The following is a 24357-nucleotide window of genomic DNA, read 5'->3' on the forward strand; positions in this document are numbered from 1 at the left end:
CTATATTGGGTCCCAGGGTATATGGGAATAGATGGGAATGAAAATGTGGAAGAACTAGCTAAAAAGGGTGCATCCCTTGAAGCTTGCTCCGTAGACCTCCCAATTAGACTGGGCGAGATTAAGCGAAGGCGAGAGGTGCAAATGATCGACCAGGCGGGAAATGCGTGGGTTCAAGCGCGGGGCTGTAAAGTGTCGAAGATTATGTGTAGATCTTACAACCTTAGACTAGCTAAGTTGCTTCTATCATTATAAAGAGAGGACTGTATACTCATGAGGGGAATTCTGACTGGGCACTGCCTGCTGGCGGCACATGCCTTTAAATTAGGCTGGGTGAATGATAGTAGATGTAGGAAGCGCGGGTTGAAGGAGGAAACGATTGAGCACATTCTGTGCTCATGCCCTGCACTTGCCAGGCTAAGACTCCAGCTATTAGGAGTGATACAGCTGTCAGATCTAGAAGCAGCAAGTGGCTTAAGTCCTAGGAAGCTTCTAGTATTTGCCAAGAGGACGGAGTTATTTTATAACACAGGTCCTGGTTTTTGATAGGGTTTTTCAATTTTGTTGTTAAAACAAACTTCTGGTAACATTACGGACTCATTCAGTCTATGTGAGGTCCTCATGGACTGGCCGGTCCAGGTTCAAACTAACCTAACCTGATTTATGCTGCGAATAGGTAACGATAGATGTCGCAGTAAACAACTTATGTAGTAGGCTACGCAAATGCACTCACTCACAACATACAGTGGATTGTATATATCATGGATTCATATTGCCGCAGCTAGTTGATGTGCTCTGGGAGCAGCAGTGATTGGGTTTGTGATGCGTGATAAGGAACTGCCATTTAGACTTTTTCACTGTTCAGTCACAGTCTCTGATAAAAATAGCAGGGCCTCAAAAGTTACAGTCACAAATTACCTTGCAAGCAATGTTTTTACAATTCTTGCATTTCTTCAATATCAGCAGATTATAAATCGTCGTAAAAGCTCAAATCCCTACATTACCAACGGACGTCTGAAGTTTCGTCTTTTTCAAATATTAATCAATGCCTTTGCGCTGCTGGTTATTACTGGAGGCTTAGCGGCATATTTTAATGCTTATCCTACCATTAAATTTGTTAACAAAACTATTATAAATACCGTCCATGTGGAAGATGTATCAAGTTATGGAAAAAATCCAGCGCCTGGTACCTGTTTACCAATTATAGTTAAATTTTGTCAAGGTCCACAAATCCCATACAACTATACAGTATTCCCCAATTATATTGGACATTTTGGCCAACTGGAAACGCAAGTGGTAATATAAACAAATTACTTTATCAGTCTCATTGGGTTTGTACTCAACTACTTAAATATTTTTTGCTTCATTTGCAGGATTTAGAAGCTTATGATGCCTTAGTGGATGTACGTTGCTACGAATTGGTCTCACTCTTTCTCTGTACACTTTTTGTACCGAAATGTGGTGCGACTGGCGCAACTGTACCACCATGCAAAACACTCTGCACTGAGACTATGCGTCGTTGCAGTTTCTTTTTTGATGTATTCGGTTTAAGTTTACCCGAATATTTGAATTGTAAGCTATTTAAAGATTTTGAAAATCCTGAAGATTGTGTGGGCTTAGATCAGGTGCGTGAGGTAATGATAGCATCAACAAATCCAAAATGTAATGGTTTAAAATGTGATCAAAATCGTTGCATACCAATGGATTATGTATGCGATGGTCATTTGGATTGTATGGATCAAGCGGATGAAGCAAAGTGTGAACGTTGTCAAAAGGATGAAATTTATTGTGGTGAAAATCGTTGCATAGGCACCAAAAATATCTGCGATGGTATGATTGATTGTCCTTATGGACAAGATGAGCGTAATTGCAGTAAGTATTGAGAGTATTTGGTGGTGAATATATTTTTATACTCAGCGTGCTTGGCACACAGAGTATATTAACTTTGATTGGATAACGGTTGGTTGTACAGGTATAAAGGAATCGAGATAGATATAGACTTCCATATATCAAAATCATCAGTATCGAAAAAAATTTGATTGAGCCATGTCCGTCCGTCCGTCCGTCCGTTAGCACGATAACTTGAGTAAATATTGAGATATCTTCACCAAATTTGGTACACAGTTAAGCTATCTGGACGCAGAATAGATTGGTATTGAAAACGAGCAAAATCGGATGATAACCACGCCCACTTTTTATTTATATAAAATTTGGAAAACACAAAAAACCTGATAATTTAGTAAATAATACACCTAGAATGTTGAAATTTGACATGTGGACTGGTATTGAGACTCTTGATAAAATCTATTTTACAAATATTGTTAATCATAAATCAAAAATCGTTAAACCTATCGTAACAAAATTCGGCTGAGAGGCTGCCTTTACTATAAGGAATGCTTTGAAGAAAAATTAACGAAATCGGTTAAGGACCACGCCCACTTTTATATAAAAGATTTTTAAAAGGGTCGTGGATGAATAAAATAAGCTATATCTTTGCCAAAAAAGAGCTTTATAACAATAAATAGGAAAAACTTCAAATTTAAAAAAACGGGCGTGGCACCGCCCCTTTTATGACTAAGCAAGTTTCTATGTTTCGGGAGCCATAACTCGAAGAAAAATTAACGGATCGTAATAAAATTGGGTACACAAATTTACCCTATAACAGGAAATATTTTTAGGGAAAATGGACGAAATCGGTTAAAGACCACGCCCACTTTTACATAAAAGATTTTTAAAAGGGTCGTGGACGAAAATAATAAGCTATATCTTAGCGAAAAAGAGCTTGTGTCAACAGAATTTTACTTTCTAAATTGAATTATACCATTAAATTGGAAAACACTAAAATTTTTGAAAATGGGTGTGGCACCGCCCCTTTTATGTCTAAGCAATTTTATATGTTTCGGGAGCCATAACTCGAAGAAAAATTAATATATCGTAAGAAAATTGTGTACAAATATTTTCCTTATAGCAGAAATTATTTCTAGTAAAAATGGACGGGATCGGTTAAAGACCACGGCAACTTTGATATAAAACAAGTTTAAAAGGGTCGTAGACTAGAATAATAAGCTATAACTTAGCAAAAAATAGTTTTGAATCAATGATATTTCACTTATCAAGTTTTATTGTAAATGGGCGGTGCCACGTGTTATGTATAAAAGTAATTTATCTGAAATGAAATGTACAATTGAAGCTCACGCTGAGTATATAATATTCGGTTACACCCGAACTTAGGCACCTTTACTTGTTAAATATCCCCTTTTGCTGCTTGCAGTGCGTCTAAGCGAACGTAATGGTGATTTGGGTAAAGGTGTATTAGAAGTCTATCGTATGAGCTCTCAGAAATGGACGCCCGCCTGTGTTAAGAATTGGGATCGCGCAGTATCGCCAACAACTGTATGCTCTATGTTGGGTTATAGTGCAGTGAATGCAACGAGTGTGGTGACTTTGAAAACTCATCGACCTCTTCTGACATCCATAAATGTATCGACTATTATTTGGAAAATGTATGGTAAAAAACATACAAATCTGATGCAAGAACTCTCTAAATGTTCACCCGACGAGGATTATCCTATAGCCGAACTGACATGTGCAAATTATGGTGGGTATTTAAGATTGATAAGAATATTTTATTTTGTGGTTTGTTTAATAATTTTCTATCCACCACTTTAAAGAGTGCGGCAAGGTGAAAAGTGTACGTCACAAACCATCACGTCGTATTATTGGTGGTACACAGGCAAATCCTGGTTCATGGCCATTTTTAGCTGCAATTTTGGGTGGTCCGGAGAAAATCTTCTACTGTGCTGGTGTTTTAATATCCGACCAATGGGTACTCACAGCATCGCATTGTATAGGAAAGTAAGTTGACACATCATTATATCCGAAATACTTTTCAACCTTCAGCATGCAAACATCGAAGAAATGAAGATGTAGGCTCCTCCAAGTTCATTATAACAAACTTTGAAAATCGGTCCATTTAAACTCTCAAGCCAGAAATATGCCCCTTCGTCCGTCCGTTGCCGAATATCTGATACAGGTCGGGTTAGAGCGGACTTAAGTAGAATTTTTTTAGTTCCGTCTAGTATAAAAGCGTTACTTATTCCCGTTGTTGTTGTTGTTGTAGCGATTAGGTTACTCCCCGAAGGCTTTGGGGAGTGTTATCGATGTGATGGTCCTTTGTCGGATACAGATCCGATACGCTCCGGTAACACAGCACCATTAAGGTGCTGGCCCGACCATCTCGGGAACGATTTATATGGCCACATTGAACCTTCAGGCCATCCCTCCCTCCCCACCCCCAAGTTCCATGAGGAGCTTGGGGTCGCCAGAGCCTCGTCTGTTAGTGAAACGGGATTCGCCGCTCGAAGGTGAGGTTGACAATTGGGTTGGAGAAGCTATATATTGCGCTACACAACCCCTTGAATCCCACTTATTCCCGTCACAAGGTATGGCAACCCGAAATCAAAGTAAACTCTGATTGAGCTATTCCCCAAAATATTATGAAATTTTCGTGCACAATACTGCAGACTGTTGTTGTTGTTGTAGCAGTGCTTCGCCCCATCCAATAGGTGCGACCGATCACAAATTTTTAGCAATATCCTCTAACGGGAGTCCAAGGAAACTTGCTGTTTCAACAGGGGTGGACCATAATATGAGGGGTGTTAGAGGCGTTGGTTCCACATTACAATTAAAGAGATGTTGAATTCATGTGGGGACACATTGCAAGCAGGGCATACATTTTGTATGTCGGGGTTGATTCTGGATAGGTAAGAGTTTAACCTGTTACATTATCCAGATCGAAGTTGAGCTAGAGTGACTCGCGCAAGTTTTGGGTATTGTTCTTTGAGTACTGAATTCACCGGGCAATTCCTGGCATAAAGGTTCGACGCCTGTTTGTGGAGTTCACTGAGGACCTGCTTGTGTTTTTTTTGCTTTATACGGCTGAGTTCTCAGGTGACGTATTTCCTCATAATGCTTACGGAGATGACTTCTTAAGCCCCTGGGCGGTGTTGGCTCATCAATCAGATGTCTGTTGGGATGCCCAGGTTTCTGGGTATTCAACAGGGACTGTTTGGTTAGCATCTCATTTCTCTCCCTGATGGGGAGTATTGTCGCCTCGTTATGTAGATGATGTTCTGGGGACATAAGAAGACAGCCCGTAGCGGTTCTGAAAGCAGTATTTTGGCAGGCCTGTAGCTTCTACCAGTGAGTAATTTTTAGGCTTAGCGACCATATAGAGGGCGCGTAGCATTAAATCGGCTGGCCAATTGCTTTTTAAGTGGTAATGAGCGTTTCTTTGTATTTTCCCCAAGTACTGCCAGCAAGAGATTTGAGAATTTTATTACGACTCTGTATTTTCGGTACAATTTCGACTGCATGCTCACCAAAATGTAGGTCCTGATCAAAGGCCACACCCAAGGTTTTGTAGGACAGTCGGCAGCGTAGTGTCATTGACGTGGATGTTCAAAATGGTTGACATTTGGGACGTCCATGTTGTAAATAAGGTCGCGGAGGATTGAGTTGGTGTTAATGCCAGGTTTCGCGAGGCGAAAGAACTGCAGACACATCTTCTCCCGCGAGACAGAGTTAGGTCTGCTTAGGCCAGGTTAGGTTGAGTGGTGTAGGGAAAGCTCACACAAACAACATGAAAGTCCATCTGTACAGTTGCAGCAAGAGCGGGTTTCCTGTATGTAGAGCCATACCGCATGGACTCCCACTGAATAGTTAGCCATGAAAACACCAATCACTATTGGTAGATGGGCTTTGGTGAACTCAATAATTTCAGCATGACGGCTGCTATCCATTCTGGCCAGAAGGATCTCATGCAGGGTAGTATCCGCCCAGCGTTAGCTCACTTGAGACTTATCAATAGAGGAGTAGACCTAAGGTGGCCAAGGGTACTCCATGCTCCCTACAACCATCAACACTCAGTTGAGTTTTACCCATGCGCGCTAGAAGATCCGCGTGACTATTGTCAAGGATAATACTGTGATCTGGCACCCAGATGATCTTAATCTTAAAATAGTTTGACGCAATCGCAAGCGAGGTAATGCACTCATTTACCACTCTGATTGCACCACGGTAGAACTCAGGAATTAAATAGCCACTTGCCTATCGGAGTAGATGTGGAACTCTCTAACCGTATTAGCGATTGGTAGGAAATAGGGTACTAAGCCGTCTATAGTGGGTCCGTACGAGCCGTACTGGCGGTTTTGTGACGGAGAGGATATAAATGGTAAGATCGCGCTCGCTCCCAGTCTATTTGCACAACATTTGCTAATCGCAGTGACCAACAGGAATGGCTATCCAGACTGAAGGGTTTCCGCAGGATAAGCGGAAGTGATCAGCTCAGTGTTGCCAGCTTCCCCCCTCTATGCTTCCTGATGGCCCAAAACTGGGTTGCGAGAAGTTATATAAGTTTGTGTCGTGCAAACATTTACTCGCAGTAGGTACTGTATAATATAATAATGAAACTATCAGACAATTTTAGAGTTTCACAGACCGAAACAGTTGAAATGTAGAATAAAATATACCATAGGGACGTATTATTGTAGTTTAAACTTTGAGGAATCATCATATATATTATTTCTAATTGCTGTTTTTATGTACGGGTCCCTTTTTTGCTCTTACGTGGAATCCAAATCTATAAATAAAATTTTGGTTGTAAAGATGGAGATTCGGGCTATTAGCGAGCTTTGGGCAATTTTGGTCGTAGTGCTTTTGTTTAGCTATATTTTATCAAAATAATTTGTTAAAAATAAACGATTGTGAGCACACAAAGAAATCTATTTGTACTATGGCACTATTGTGAACATTTGCACTGTATTACCGGCAGTTGCTATTGTACGCTAGATAGCGGCGCAAGCTGAGAACAGCTGATTTCTGTTGATAGTTCATAAGAGACATTTATATTGGTTGCGCAATATGCGCTCCGGTCAGGCTCGTAAGAATTATTACCAGACATTAAACATAACATAATGTTAAATTTGCGTTATGGTAGCTCTAACAGAGCAGACAATTCGGTCGCAAAATAACAGTTTTAAGAAACCCTAAGCAATAAATCCCACTAAACGATTTCAGTGATAGTGGGTAAAGTTTAAAAATAAAAATTGATCACTGAGAAAGACCGAAAAACTTCAAAAATAAACATATCTCACTGAGAAAGCCCTTTTATGTTCTTGGATATCGGCTGTTATTCGTGATAAACCTAATTGGTATTTTTGATTAACCGATAAATGCATTCTCTGGCTATAAGATATCTTAGTTTATTACAAATATTTCTTTAATTTCATTTAGTCACACAGTCATTGACTTAGAAGATTGGACTATACAATTGGGTGTGACGCGCAGGAACTCATTTACATATACAGGTCAAAAGGTTAAAGTCAAAACGGTTATACCACATCCACACTATAACACCGCTATTACGCATGACAATGACATTGCATTGTTTCAAGTAAGTTCATTATTGAAACTTTTTTTTGTTTATGGTTATTGTTCAAATCTACTTTTGTGAATTTTGTTTGCAGCTTGCGACGAGAGTCGCTTTCCATGAGCACTTGCTGCCAGTTTGCCTGCCACCGCCCGGAATAAAATTGAAGCAAGGACTAATGTGTACCGTTATCGGTTGGGGAAAACGAGAAAATAAAGATCGTAAGTTTACATTAGTAAAATGGATTTTAAAATTTATATATCGAACCTATGCGCCCTTTTACTTCTGTTCTTGTTCTCCCATTTCCTCGCTTTCTACCCTTATCTTCCCTCTCACTTACTCTCTCTCTCCCTTTTTATACTCTCTGTGATTTCTTCCTCTTTTTCTTCTTAATTACTCTTTCTTTTTCTTAAGCTCTCTCTACCTCAACGTAGTCGAGATAGTCGTATGGTATTTAATCCTCTACCTCTAACCATATACCTACCTCTTCCACAGCAGCGCTGCATCTTCCTCTGATCATCTTTCCTCCAACTTATAGAACCCTTCTCAATCCCTTTCTGGCAAAAGCTGTACATTCAAGAATGGGTTGACTCGATGATGCCGCCTGAACATCTTCCATGCAGCAACAGCCGGAAGGCTTTGCAGTAAATTAAGTAACCCAACCTAATCCAGTAACTTAACCTCAACCAAGGCTAAAGGAGCCTAAGTAACGTGATGATTTCAGCAGTTCGCCAGCGGAACTTCAAAGTCTCAATTGTACTTATTCGAGCCAAGAGATCGACTCGTCGGTTGCTCAGGGTTTTACTATGCCCCCGAAACTCAGATTATTCTAAACTTATAAAAATTCGAGGAAATCATAAGCGAGGTCAAGCTCTCACTGTTAACTTCGATAGCGCCACAGCCAAGTTCAGGACACTAACTGCCGTCATAGCACTGGATAGCATCCTATTAACCGAATCACGGCGACTTGAAAACCGCTATAGTGATCGGTCGCTTAAATTTGCGGCTTAAACATAGTCTTAACAGAAAAACACGTCACTGACTGTCCCTTCCAACTTCGAAGCGTCTGTGGACTAATTAACTGTTACCTAGTTTAGTCACTCCTCCGACTCCCTTATTGAAGATGGTGAGAACGCAAATATCCCATAGTACGGAGCCTGTTAAACGGAAGGCACAATATCCAAGGCGAATATATTTTTGTGGTAACCGCGTGAATATATCTTCAGAGACACTATAAGTATCTTTAAAAAACAGCTTATAATAAACTCCTTTGTGAATTTGTTCATGTTGAATAAGGGTTGATAGCTGAGACTCATCTGATTGTGGGTGCGAGTTCTCCCATTTCACACTTCCCATAGCGCAAGAACTTAAAAAAACATTTTCTGAAGCTAAACGAAGCAGTAAGCTAGAAAGGGATAGGAAGAATGACAAAAGTAAGAGAAACAGTGAGAGTAAGAGCATGAGCATGAGCAAAACTGGAGCAAATTGAGTGAAATAGGCAGAAGGGAATATTATGCAATGGCTTATAGCGTTTTCTTTTCTGGCAAAAGTGTTACGCTTTTTGTACGCCGCGCAAGGGTTGTAAATATATTGTGTTCTATTCTAAAAAGCAGGTAACGCCTTTACGGGGTATTTCGTTATTTTGTGAAAATTGTTGTCTGCTTGCAACGCAAAAGGGTTATACTTTTACCCTGCATAAAATGGCGGTGTGGCAGTGCAACTCTGCTAAACCAGGTGATCGTGACAATTTATTTTCGTAACTTCACAACTTTTTAGCGAAGAAAATTGAAATGAAGGAAATAATTGCTAATGAATTTTTATTATCATTGACAGCGCGTTTGTGAAAATCAGCTAATACACGGGGTAGCCATTTATGTTCTTTGCATGCACTATAAATGTTGAAAATTTTCTGGGGTAGGAGTAACTCTATTAAGGCTTTACTATTTACTTAGCCAACAATTTATTTCAGAAAAGAAAACGCTGTTAGATAACTTTGAGACTATTTTCACATAAGACTAAGACGCCACGAAAAATGGAAGGTGCTAATATGTACGTATTATTCTTTATTTAGCCAAAGCCACCTACGAGCCAATTGTCAATGAAGTGCAAGTACCTATAATAAGTCGCCAACAATGTGATATGTGGCTTGACAATCTAACTGTATCCGAAGGTATGATATGCGCCGGTTATGAGGAAGGAGGCAAGGATGCATGTCAGGTAAGAATAAAAAATAAAGTAAATAAAGTAGGTATATATTAAGTCAATTCTCTCTGTCTATTATCGGCAGAAAATGTAGAATATTTCCCAACTTTTTTAGGCTAAATTTAACACACACAGAGAACGCACCATTTACACGAGCAACTTTTGTTAGATTAAAAAATGCAATGAGCGGCTCAGGTGAAATATAAAATGCATTTTTTCTGCAACGAAACGTTTAAAGAAGTTGCTGCGCACAAATACTCGACTTTTTTTTTTTGTTAATTTTAGTTTTCAACAAATTTTTCAAAATTATAAATTTAATTATGATTCAATCACAAGAGCATGGCGGAACGACACAAGGTGGCAGCATGGAACAGCTGATTATAAACTTGTTTTATTTGATTTGATACATCAACTTCCGGCGCAGTACGATTTTGACATTTGTCCATCGAATTTACAAAAACAAAGTACATGGGATTTTTATTTATGTTTGTAGGTATGTCACCATGCTGCCACCTTGTATCATTCTGCCATGCACAAGAGGTTTGCACGGCTGACAAATTGTTTGACAATTGCAGCCATTTTGCTCCCAAGTCAAATTGACATCCGTTAACTGTGTTGTTTCGTTGCAATTTTTCGAAAGATATTAGTAGTAGAAATAGGAAGCAATCAGTTCACAAATACCCGATAAGTACTGAATAGCATAATTCCTTGGAATTTTTTTTTTTTAATCTTATGATGAATTTATTAACTATGCCATGACCTAAATTAGCGGAATATTCTTAATTAGCGGTTTATCCGGAAAACTTCAATGAATACCTACTTAAAGGGAAAAGAACTTTCCGAAATTTCAGAATAAAAAGGTAAATACTCCCTATGTAGCAGGACCGCTGAAAAGCTTTACTCTTCTGTCGAAGTCAAGGCATATAAAGTTCTAAGACAATAGGCCACTTTTTTTATTTTTTTGTGTCAGTTCACTGCGGCTGCTGAGTAGAGTATGACCCCATGTATGATGCAAGTTCGAAATCGTCCTAACCCAAAATATTTTTCAAGAATTTCCCATTTCAGGATTTGTCACAAAAACGCCCTATATCAGAATTAGGTTGAAGAACCCCTTATCTCAGAATGCTTTTCATTAACTCCCTCTTATGTCAATATGCATTAAGCTTATGCTCAAATAGGGAGTGTTTGAAAAAAGTTTTGAGATAGTGCATTTTTGAATAAAATGCTGACGTACGGCATTTTTCAAATAAATTCTGGAAAAATTACCAAACAATCATAACACTCTATCGTTTCACGAAAATGAATTATTTCCCCCCTTACCTGTTGGCTTTTACAAATTTACTATCACTACCAATATACTACTAAAGATAGTTTTCTACTACAAATTTCGCTGAAGGGGATTGAATTATTCCCCATTTTTCTTACTTCGTAAAAGCAACCTGTCCAGATTTTTAAAATTGAGATTGTCATCTTTGGAGAACAAGCCTTTAGTAATTGAATCAAGAAATTTAGTATTCAAATAAACATGGGGTTGAGTATAGAAAATGTAGAAACGGTATAAAAATTGTCAGAAATGTATTTTGATATTGCGGTTGGAAAACTTTTATTATTTTTTTAGCTCTGATTTAATTTCAAAAATTTTTCAAAAATGTACGAGTTTAATGTCAGGCATGGCGGAACGATACAAGGTAGCCGCATGATGACATACCTACAAACATAAATAAAAATTCCATGTACTTTGTTTTTGTAAATCCGATGGCCAAATGTCAAAATCGTACTGCGCCGGAATTTTATGTATCAAAGCAAATAAAAAAGGTTAAAATCAGCTGTCCCATTCTGCCACCTTGTATCGTTACGCCATGATGTCAGGTTAACTCTGAGTTTAAAAGTCCACTTGTCGTTCTGCAAGTGGACCTAAATCTTTTAAATAAAATAAATATAAGGCGCGATAACCTCCGAAGAGATCTAAGGCCGAGCTTCTCTAACCTAAATTTTTTACTTAACTATTAAATCCAAGTTCAAAATATTTGAACATTTAAATGCCTAAATAGAAGCTTCCCAAAATTTAGGAATAATTAGCAAACAAAAAAGTAGGTACCGTTATATACATTTCCCTGCAGGTTCGAAAAACTTTCGCGGCAAACAACTAAAGAATTCACTGCAATTTTTTTTTCGGAAACACTCTCAAAATGTTTTCCTGAAGCATCTTATATCAGTTTGTATAAGTCGAATTCCAATTAGCTATTCCGATCTGGATCGCGGTCAAATCACACTGGAACGATTCGAATGAGCTCTGCGGGAGGTGGCAGCACTCAACTCATGTGTACACATAATAGGGTGTTTGTTATGTACAATGTTTTTAGTTTTCGTTTAAAACTCAAAACAAATTATCAAACTAATAACAGTACTACTAGTTTCTTAAACCTTGCAACAAATACGACATATTTTCCATATAAAATTGTATGGGATTTTGCACTTAAAAAGTTAGAACCGGAATTGGCAGTTAAACAAGTAAATAATGTGGGGAGACGCGGTAATATTCAGCCCAATTTTAAACGAAAATTCCGTGCGAGTTTTTTCCCTTCTCCCATTCCTCATATTCTAAATAAAAATTCCTTGTGAGTTTTTTCACTTCTCCCTTTCCTCCTATTCTGAACAATGTTCGAAAAAGAGGAAACCGGTTATGGGAGAAAAGTAGGTATTATGAATGTGAGGGAGAGGGAGATTTCTTTGCCATTTCATAGGAGTTTTTTCACTAGTTAAATTAAAGGGAATGCATCAAAATAGTTAAAGGAAATTCGTTCTATTAAGAAAGAACACTTATTTGTACAAATTTGTGCTAAAATATGTATTTACATTCTACCACAATATTCTCACTGTTAATACAACAACAACAACAACCACAATATTCTTTATTTTAAGTCGAAAAGTATATCATAAGCAACGGAAGAGCTCTTTGTATATTTGATGCAGCCATCCAGAAATTGCGCGAGGATTTTTTAAGAAGGCTTAATTAGATTTTGGCATATGGCGAAAGGCGAACTCAACTCGACGTGGCCGCCAGAAAATTGCTTTGCAGAATGAAAGCAGGCAACTCCGGCGGATTTGTGTTATTCCGCCGTCTTCTTCTTATGCTCCTCTGTTGATGTTGGCACCAATCATTACTCATTGCTGTGAATACCACATGAAATGCAATAATGTGCATTGTTTGAATTTTATTTTTTAATTTCAAACAAATTCGCAACAATAATTAAACTTTTAAATTTTTTAAACAAAATAAGAAATGCGCAACGAAATTTTAATTGACAAAACAGCTGACTTCGAAAATTCGAAATTCCTATTCCCCAATTTTTCTTCTCCCTAGGAGAAAAGAATTGGAGGAATTTTTCCGCGGGAATAAAAAAATCCGCGAGAATATTTAGAATTGGTCTGATTAAGAATTTTACTTGTGTCAGGAGATATTTGCGAAAACTCATTACACATTTTGATGTGGTTCTTATGTTTTTCATATTTTGTTGTAGATGCGTAGATTGAAAAGTTTTTCTAGCACGGTTTGAAATTAATATACTTAATATACTACTATACTTTATTATGTTATGGCCTTAACAAGTCCTTTTCAAACTTAAAGTAAGTACTGCATGGGTCTTTAAGTGCTATCCAGTAAAAAGGAATAGTTGTCAAAAATCTGCCAGAAAACGAAATTGTTTCTCCATTTGAATAATAAATTTTTATCGGGATCTGCACCAGTGTTCATCGGAACTCAACTTATATCTGAGAATTCGTTTCAAAGCTGAAAAACAATTATCAATAAGATAGGTTGTTCTCGCTGAAATCTCCATTAGACCGTTCTTGAACCAGTAGCCGAAATGATCAGAAGACGATATTTATTTATATACGGCTAACATTTGCATTTGCTATTTTTATGATCCTAATACAGGGTGACTCCGGTGGACCTTTACTCTGTCCCTATCCGGGCGAAAAAGATCGTTGGTTTGTTGGTGGAATCGTTTCTTGGGGTATAATGTGTGCACATCCAAAGCTGCCTGGCGTTTATGCAAACGTAATTAAATATGCGCCATGGATACAAGAACAAATGTCAAGATACTCAAAATCGGTTAGCGAAGAAAAATTGTCTAAATATGATGCACATCCTGGTGGACCAGACATACTATCGAATATAGCAACTGGACCAATACATAATAAAAAACCATATCACAATCAAAATCGTAGTCCCATGGATATAGATTATTATGAAAATTATAAGAAAACCTAAGTTCAATTACAATACGAAGTATGAAAAAAAACTAAAACTATAAGAAGAAGAATTAAACATATATAATCGAGATGAAGTCTTAAGTTCTATAAAACGAGGAAGACAATAATATATACATTAGTTCATAGATATATACATGGTGTATGAAAATAACAGACAATAAAATGTTATCACTATTCATTTATATACAATATACATATGTATAATAAATAAAATAAAAATATATACAAACATATGATAAAGAACATAGTAAGGCATCACGTTCCAAAGCTCTTTTGCAAGTCCTGTTATTTCTGGATTTGAAAACGGCAACCCCGGGATCCCGGAAATTTTCGGCATCATCCAGAGACTGTTAACTTCGAATTTTATTTCGAAAATAGTTATGTAAAGTATACAGGTATGAGTAGCTTAATAAAAAACATTTATTAGTCCGTTCCTATAATTGAAATTTGTAACACCTAAATAAGGCTGTACTTCAGCAGGAAAAGAGGATTTCCTGTGGTATAAAATTGAGTCGTAAAAAAGTAAACCAATTAAGGACATTTAAATTTGGAATATTAGATCAGAAAGAAATCCTGAAATCTGGGGAATTTTTAAATATCCTGGATTTGGGGATAGCAAAATAGTTTAGCTGGTCCGATATTCAGAATCAGGATTCCCGGGGCTCGATGCCTTATTACATAGCGTAAAATGAATTTCTACAAAATAAATTGAGACAATAATTATTACAAATTGTTTGTAATAAGCAAACAACAAACATAATCCATATACTTTTATGTATATGTATAAAATTGTGGCATATTGCCATTTTAAAAATGGTATATGTTTTAACAGAAAATTAAGAAATTTGCATTAATTTAAAAAATGCAAAATTGCACTTAATTTGTGCTGTTAATTTTTTTTTACGGTGCACGCATATATAATAACCAAAGAAGTCAATTTCCGAATTTAAAGTCAATTTGACACAAATATCATACTGTTTCAATTAATTAAATTCAAAAAAGGTGAATATAAAAGGAGATAAGAAATTTGTATGTAAATATTTACATAATGTAAATGCATACATAAATACAATTATATAAATATGGATATAGTATAGATATTAATTATGTTTACAAAAAATTAAATAAAAGTAAAAAAAAACAAAATTAAGTTCAAAAATAAAGTTAAGCATGACAACAAAGACTTTTGGAGGCGTGCTGTTTTTTTTTATTTAAGAAACTGGCGACAATAAAAATGTTTACATTTGCAATGCAAAAAATACTGAAGAAAATTAAGCAACCATTTAAATTGTTTGCAAGTGTATTTTGCCAAAACCTATACAAAACTATTAAGGTAGAATAATTTTGGTGTAATACCAATAAGAATTTTTATTAATAATTATACTCTGATTGCAATTTGGTTTTCTGAAAAATTCGCTATTGCATTGTTAAGTTTTATTTTTGGATCATAAATAATAAACTATTTTGTTTTATTTTTGTAATCCAAAAGTAATATTTAGCTTTCGAGATAATTTTTTTCAGATTGAAAAAACATGAGTTAAAACTAGGCTTATTTTGGTACATTAAATTTTTAATTGAGTTTATAGACAAAAAACACGCTCCACTACAAAATCAAGTAATAACGTAATTTTACCAAGATAAAGTAAATATATTATGAAATAAAATAAAATGAAATAAAATAAACTAAACCTAAATATAAAAAAATAATATAAAATAAAATAAGATAAAATAAAAAAATTTAATTAAATTAAATGGAATGAAATTAATTTTACTCAATTTAAATTAAACTGAATAAAACTAAATAACATAAAATAAAAAAATTCAATAAAAGCAAAATATTATAGAATTCATGAGCTTAACACCGGCTTATAATAATTGAATTTCAATTATTATGTTTTCTAAGAGAAACTGAAAAGAAAGAAACATTTACTGGCATATTGCGATGGAACCATTTCGAAAACCGCCAACGTAATCATCATCAGGCAGTTTTGTAATGTCATCAAAGGTTTCACCGAGATTCGAAATGGTTCCATCGCAATATGCCAGTAAATGTTTCTTTCTTTTCAGTTTCTCTTAGAAAACATAATAATTGAAATTCAATTATTATAAGCCGGTGTTAAGCTCATGAATTCTTAAATATAAGTAAAGTAGTGTAAAATAAAATAAAATAAAGTAACATAAAATAAAATACAAATAAAAACAACACTTAATTAAAAAAATACAATAAAGTAAGATAAAATTTAATATAAAAAATAAAATAAAGTAACATAAAATAAAATACAAATAAAAACAATACTTAATTAAAAAAATACAATAAAGTAAGATAAAATTTAATTTAAAAAATAAAATAAAACTAAGTAAAATTGAATAAAATTTATAGGTTACTAAATTAAATTAAATAAAACAAAACAAAATAAAATAAAACAAAAAATAAATAAAATAAAATAAATAAAAAAATACAATAAAATAAAATTTAAAAAAATAAGAAAAAAATTAGATGAAATAAAAAAATATTAAAAAGGTAAATAAGGTAAAATAAAACAGAAATTTAAAAATTTCCGGAAAGTAACTAACTTCCTGTGAACTAAGTACAAACAGTTAGGTATTAGCTGGATGGAAAGTAATGCATCGCTTCATGGCAACAGAAAAATTGATAAAAATCAAAGCCAGAAAATTGTCAAAAAAAAAAAATGGTAAATATTTCAAGCCGTAGTTGGCCTATTTTACTACCTTGAACGCTATTGCACGTATAACAACATGTGCATTTGGTGCCACATAACTACCATCAACATATTTACCGATGACTCTAAGTTTCATGGGAAGATGGGAGGATGTATGTTTTCATCGGTCCTGGGACTAGAAATCTCTTCCCACCTTTCAAACGAGCAACGCCGCTCTAAATGCTTTGGAATCATATGCCACCAATACAAAGTCAATCACTGAATGCCACAGATGTCCTAATGAGAAGGCGCATCATTTCTCTGCCATCCTTACCTATCTGGATATCTCACACAGGAATTGCAGAGCTGATTAGCTTGCTAAGAGGGATACAGCCATCCACTGCCTTCTAAATAAATTACTTAGTAGCTATACCTATGGCCTCTTTTAAGATAGGCGCGAGTACAAATACTATTGACATGTGCTCTGGACAGTAATTTCCCCATTAAGTCACATCAAGTTTGGCCCGGCAACGATATAGACGCTATTTCTCCTGGCAGGGACTCTCACTGAACACTATTGTATACGCACTCACGGTACTGGGATAGGAAGCGGTTAGCTATTTTCGGTTAAAACTTTTTTCAATGATCTTACGAAAAATCAAAAGTCGAAACACGAGCGATACCTAAATTTAAGTAGTCAACTTTGTGTGTCGATCCATTGTAGCTTGTACAGCAGACCATTTAAGGCAGCGAAATGCTTGCTGAATATATAAATTTATTATCCTTCCCTCCCCCAAGAAGAATGCCTGAAATAATGCAATACTTCCAACTATTACATCAGTTAGGAATTTCCCTAAAATAAATAGGCATTTATACAAGACTAAGGCTCCAGGTGAGAAGTAAGCCATGAATAACACCAAAATAGTAATAATACAAGATATTGCGTTTTTTCATAGTTCCTCAACAAACATACCCTGGATTCCAAAATGTACGGCGATCGTTCTATGGCCCCATACAAATACAAAATAAAGCAAAATATAATAATTCACTTGAAAGAAACAATGCAATATGCCTACCAGGTAAGGTCTGAATAAAGTCTTTCCCATCCTGATATGCTATGCGGTCAGCTCTATCTTATTAAATTCAGGTAAGACATTTCAAATACAATGTTGTAGAGCGGGGTTCTAACTTCATTTTTGTATTGGTCCAGAGCCGGATAGCTTATTTGGATGCCCAAATTAAATGCCGAGCCACAATTAAGTTTGTCATCTTGATGCGTTTAACGCAGTCATATGCATGCCACAACCACGCAAGATGTTGCGTTTGTTAATATAAAGGAACTTCAGGCTTATCAATTGGAACTTATTTCGCCTTGCCCATTCACATACAAAATTTCGCGAAGCACTGTTATAAACATTCTTACTATACAAGGAAAAATGTCGTATTCTTCTTCTTATGCTTTGCTTGCAACAAAAGTAGGAAGTTGGCTACTTTTTAATGTCAGATGGGGCCAGTGTCGCTCGATTCGCCGTTCTCCATAAATATACATGCAATCTAGACATGATGCATAAGATTGTGTTAAACGCGTCTATATGAAAAACTGATTATGTGACGGGGCTTTAAAGTGTATAAACTTTGCAATATTATATCCATACTAAATTTTTTCACAAATTTGAAGTATACTATTGGGCACGTTGCACAGTGTTCCTTGTTGAACAGGCTAGCTGGACAAAAATATTTTCTACGGTTTTCCGTTCCCTTTGGAGTTATTTATTGTAATTATGTAATTTATTTTTGCCCTATACTTTATTTGTTATTGTTTTTCTAACATTTTAGTTTCTTTACATATTAACGCTAATTTCTGTATATTATGAATTTCATATCAAAACTGATTGAACTTGACCCCCCTCAGATTTTGATGATATTTTGCATAGAGATCCATTTTACCTATCCAGACACAACCTTATTTTTAGAAATTGCATTTTTGGAAAATTGTGGGCGTAGCGAGGAATCGCTTTTTTTGAAAAATGGCCGTAATATGTACTTTTGAGCTGTGATAACTACGGAATGACCCAACCGATTTCAAAGATCTTGGCACCATTGGAAAGGTATTCAAATCGGCTTTCGAAAGCATACACTGTAAACATTTTCTTTTACACTGAAGTTTTTTTTTTTTCAAAAGTAAATCTCTAAACTTGGAAAAAAACTCAAAAATCAAGCGTTAAGATAAAAAACTATTTTATTATTATTTATTTTTTACTTAGCCTAATATTTAATAATCATCAGATTCATCTGTTGAGTAGTCTACCGTATTATCGTCACCATTTTGTGGTATTGTGCTACAATATGATGACGATTCTGAACTCGATTCTTCTGTACTAGGGCTGAGAATTGGCTTTAGAACTTCTGTATATATTTTATCCGGCTTTTATTTTTGGGAATTTCTCAAAGGCTTTTGATCAAAGGATCGGATGTTATAAGTAACATGGATAGTAAGTCTCTGTTCGTAGCAACACGAGAGCATTTGCGAGTATTGTATTCCCGAAATCTGTGGCAATCTTTGTTCCGTGCTTCCTGAGCCTCTTCGGAAAGCTGCCCAATGGAAGCAATACCGCTTTGATCACCTCTGTACTGTGAATCAATATTTTATGTACAGTGGCTGGCATATTGTAGCACGAATAGAGACTAAGATAATGTCTTCTGGTTTCAAGACAAACTTTATTGAATTCATTCAAGTTTATCTCGAATCCAGAAGATAATGTCGTCAAAATAACATCAAATTTTTTGATTATTTGAACATACAAGCCTGTTATCTGAGCAGTCATCTCAGCATTCTTAAAAAAGCCACAGGCTGTATTTCCGTCATTTGAAGAGCTGAATCCTGGCTTTGGTTTATATACAATGAGTCCCATCAGAGATTTAAATTTCAGCTTGATTTCGTCGGAACAAATACTGATGTTTGCTTTATCTTCGTCGCTTCTAACCTGCCATTTCTTAATATCTAACTTATAGCTGATATGTAAGAGGCATTCGCAGCAACGAATCCAAGCATGAAGTGTAGATAAACCAAAGCCAAAATTGTCTTGGTTGCTATTAAACTTCGCGGGGTTATCGTTCATCGTCTTGGGGGTGGCGCCACAGATGAAACACTGCTGAGATGAACGAGTTTCGGTTATTGCCTTACACACCTTTCCGTCTGTCATTGTAAGCAAAAGTTCGTGTTTCACAGAGATTTGAGAATCACCCAAGTTAATAAGTGTTGGAACAGGAGCACTGATTTCGTCTAACACTTTATTTCTTTCCGCTAATGTCAAGTCGGTCGTTTCTTTAGCAAATATAAATTTTATTGGACGACAGTACAAAGTTGGTGAAGGCCGAGGATTTTGCCAAATGCTGTTGGACCCATCAAATAACCTAAGGCGAACTAAAAAAATACGAAAAGAAACTCGTCCGTGCTTTCAGTGTTCTCAAATCTCTCTTTGTATGTGCTGTACCCAGAACTTCCATCACATCCCCATTTAGTCACAAGTGTGAACGATGAACTTGTTGGTTAACTGCCAAGGTTTATTTGAAGGACTAACTTTAGACTTAACTTTGGAGTCTCTCCAATATCTCTAATTACATTTGCAATTTTTCTTTGCCCTGCCGAACGCGCAGCAATTTCGGCAGCAGTTACCAATGCACTGACACTCCAGAATTCTACCAAATTCGCGACGCGACGTTTCTTCGTTTTAAACGACGATTTCTCGAAATCTTTTCGAGGTCTTCCTACAGAAGTCACAGCAGCACTTGATGTCGAAGGTTGTGGCACAAAAGTACTCACACTGAATTGTATGTCCTTTTCATCCAGCCAAGCTTTATTATTAATTAAGAAACGCTCCTTCGACTCTCTCTCTGTTGTACTGCAGTGTGCTGAACCACGCAAGCATTTTTGCAAAGAATATAGTTACTCCTACGATAAATTTAAAAACTAGCCCGGATAGAGGTGAATATCTGTATTTTTTGAACTATCAAACTTATTTTTACCAAAAAAAAAAAAAATACACTCAAAATTTTATTATTTTGAAAAAAATTACTGTGGAATCATTTTAAAAGGTTTAGACTTGAAAAATATATTAAAACATAGTACTTACCCTCATAAATAATATCCATCACAAAAACTTTTACAAAATTACTAATAAGTCACTAAAAACCTATACGTAAGTTTCGATAAATTGTAACTTTTTTTTTTTTGTTACATAAAACTTATTATCTCACTTCTGAACTCTATGACACGTTAATTAAGAATTTGAAAAGCAAATTAATTGCGGAATGCTGAGTTTGGGGGTGTTGTTGCCGTTTTACGATTAAAATCTTTTGAAAATAATAACATGGATTTTGTCCACCTAGCACGTTCTAAACGAAACACTGTGCGTTGGTCAAATAATAATTGCATGCAGGCGAATTTTATTCATTTCAGGATCCGAACTTTTTTTCAAATTTTGTCGCACTTGTGTAATTAGTAACTAATCAGTCAATGAAGTACTTTTTTTTGTAGAACCAAAAAAGGGATTGAGCTCAAAGTAACTAAACATTTCCAAAGTGTAGTGGGTAAATCATTTGGAGGACGCCGGTTAAAAAGCCGCTGAAGTCAATTAAGCCATGTGTTTCGTTTTATTTTTTTCTAACGATTTCCTTTCTACAAATTCGTAAAGACCGTATCAAACCCCTCAAAATCAATTTCTTAAGTAATTAGAAAAGGAATTAGTTTCGATTTCAGAATAGCTTTTAGACGCAGTGAATCCATTTAAAAAAAGTCAAAACTTATTGTTTAGTAGGAAAATATGCAAATATAGAAAGATTTATGCATGTTTGCGTGAAATTAATAAAAACGATTATTATTCATAAGATGAACATAATAATTTAAATAAAAAAATTAATAGAGTTTAATATTGATGCATAAATATAAAAGAACATAAATATGTGCAAGAAAAGAATATTATTAATAATAATAAACCTGATAACATGCCTCTGATTTATTACAAAAAAGTAAATGTAGTAAAGACAGTTTTACATACATAAATACTTACACATATGCATATTATGTTATGTATATGTAAATATGATATGATAAGAAATTATTTTTTATATAAAAAGCTGAAAAGTATGTAGTTAATTTTTATATATATGTGTAGACGTATAAATGCTGTGCGAAATATAACGCTATAAACACTGTAAAAAAAATTAAAATATTTCGATTAAGTCAAGTTAATGAATGTAATATATGTTGCAGTGCGAGCAAATGTTCAAAAAATTAGTGCGAATAAAAAAAATATATATAATGCGTACAATACAAGCTATAAATACATACATACATAGGTGTCTAATACCTACTCTTGTATGTTCAGTACAATACAAAAAATATCTACGACAATATGAATATGTACGAGTATACACACATATACCTACAAATGTATGTATGTATATGTGAACTATGCTAACATGTATGTAGGTTGGTATACAATTAAGCTAATAAACTTAAAGTTGAATAGTAAACTGATGAAACAATAATACTACATACAGACAATGTACTGAAGACAAAAAATATTTGTAGAATAAATATAAATAATAGATGTAATATTAAGCATTGTTAAATGGTTAAAAACCCACACAACATACACATATACAATTAGTTAGTTTTAAGCTATAAAACTGTTGGCCAATAAATTGAATGTTATACTATTAACTGGGTTCCAATGATATGTGCTCCAGATCTCGATGAATATTTAACATGGTTTTGTTAGTAGTAACATCTTTATACATTATTTGGTTATATTTATATGAAGTAATAAAGTGCAAAAAAAAAATAATAGTAAAAAAGTTTACAAAATAAAGAAAATCACAAATATAAAAGAAAATAAACCTTAATAAAATAAAATAAAATTAATTTAAATTAAATTAAATTAAATTAAATTAAATCAAATTAAATTCAATTAAATTAAAAAGACTAAAATCAAATAAAATAATATAAAATAAATCAAAATAACAAAAAAAAAATAAAATTAAATAAATTTATATAAATTAAAACTGAATAAAACAAAATAAAATTATATTAAAGATAAATAAATAAAACAAAATAAAATATATCATAATAAAATAAAATAAAATAAAATGAAGCAAAATAAAATAAAATAAAATGAAATAAAATAAAATTACAAATAAAATTAAATAAAAAAAAATGAAATAAAATAAAGTAATATTAACTCAAATGAAATGAAATGAAATAATAAAAAATCTATTAAAAAAAAACTAAGTAAATTAAAAAATTTGAATTTATAGAACGGATCGTTTCAGTGAGATTTGATCGGGATCCAGTGCTGGATAGCTCATTGGAACTCAACTATTGTGTCCACAAAAAAATTTGAATGAACAGAAAAAAGTGTTCGAAAATTAAAAAAAGGTAATAAATCTTTCACTTATAAAATGAAGTGTTTCCCTTGCTATATTATTTTCTGAAACCCAATACATTTTCTTTTATTTTAATTTTTCTATAATGATATTTGTCGATTGAGTCGATATGTACATATAAAACCTGCCTAAGTCCACCATATGGCTATTTGGGAAACCGATTTACTTGATAAATATTAAAACCATTTAGCGAAAAAAACAATGAAAAATTAAGCCGTGTTTGAAATAAAGCATTTTCAACGTTGGACTTAAGCGTGTTTGAAATAAACCGTATGGACTTAGTTGGTTTTGAAAGAAAGTTGATCTGGACTTAAGCAGTTTTGAAGAAAGCGTATTATTAATTGAAAGGTAGCGGATAAATATTCTCTTCCTTGTTGCTTTATTCGATGGCAAAATTTAAATACACTCGGTATTTTCATTCATTTCTCTTTAAACACACTCACTTTTTAACCATTCAGCTCTAAGAGATTCGTAAATTATGTCACAAAATACAATAGCAGAGCGCACTACGAGTGGCTGAAATATACTTAAGTAATTTTGATTTACAGGTACGGTAGGACCTGGTCAGCTTTGAAAAAAATGGCTAAGCTAGAATGCATTTTTAGTTTAATCTATATGACTTGGTTATATTTGTTTATTTCAATATTGAGATTTTTACGGCCAGTATATACCGCAATAAAAATCTCGAAAACTGCCATATGTGGACTTAGGCAGTTTGATATGTATCGACTCATATAATTATAAAACAATCTCTTTCTAGATCGCATAGATAATATTTGGTCCTAAATGCAGGGTTAGTTCGAAAGAGGCTAACGTTTTACAAGACGGTGCGCCATCTAATTTTTATCAAAAATTATCAAAGGTGGTATATGGTTGGCTCATCTCATCAGCTGATTTTATTTTTTTCATTTCACTGGAGTAGGGATTGTCAAAAGAAGATGGCAAACTATAAATGTAACCAACACATTGACAACATTTTCTTACAACACACAAAAACTGCTAAGTTTTATGTTTTCATTCCATTCCATTCGGCTAACAACAACAACAACAACAAGCAGATTTTGACAATCTGAACAAGGGTGTTGTTGTTGCTGTAGAGATGAATCAACCATATAGTTGAGCCATGGGTGGTAACAAAAGATACGTTTCATACACCGTTTTTAAAATACGAAAGCGGAAATTAAAAATTTTATTTCTGGCAAAAGATATTTACAAAAACCCATGAAATGACCCCGATAGGTCCGAAATATAGGGCCCGAACCATAGTTTTTTTTTTGCACAGAACATCTTTCTGTGTTGACGGCCATTGTCCGCGATTTAAAAAAATAACCCTGGGTGGTGATCAAA

At 34.6% G+C, this 24357-nt stretch overlaps 1 protein-coding gene across 6 annotated transcripts in view; it reads left to right on the forward strand.

Annotated features, from left to right (window-relative positions):
• Positions 1-15509, forward strand: part of Corin (corin serine peptidase) — a 215946-nt gene extending 200437 nt beyond the window's left edge. For 5 of the 6 annotated variants that reach the window (XM_067775196.1, XM_067775197.1, XM_067775194.1 and 2 more), the window contains 8 exons: positions 961-1293; positions 1371-1869; positions 3269-3595; positions 3669-3852; positions 7291-7450; positions 7524-7647; positions 9498-9643; positions 13566-15509. In XM_067775196.1, the coding sequence (XP_067631297.1) occupies positions 961-1293; positions 1371-1869; positions 3269-3595; positions 3669-3852; positions 7291-7450; positions 7524-7647; positions 9498-9643; positions 13566-13901 (2109 nt within the window). In that variant the 3' untranslated portion in view covers positions 13902-15509. The remainder of the gene's footprint in view (positions 1-960; positions 1294-1370; positions 1870-3268; positions 3596-3668; positions 3853-7290; positions 7451-7523; positions 7648-9497; positions 9644-13565) is intronic. The other variant, XM_067775198.1, reaches the window with a different exon arrangement.
• Positions 15510-24357: the final 8848 nt, after the last annotated feature.

Source organism: Eurosta solidaginis, chromosome 3, assembly GCF_040869045.1.
Source record: "Eurosta solidaginis isolate ZX-2024a chromosome 3, ASM4086904v1, whole genome shotgun sequence".
Lineage (NCBI taxonomy): Eukaryota > Metazoa > Arthropoda > Insecta > Diptera > Tephritidae > Eurosta > Eurosta solidaginis.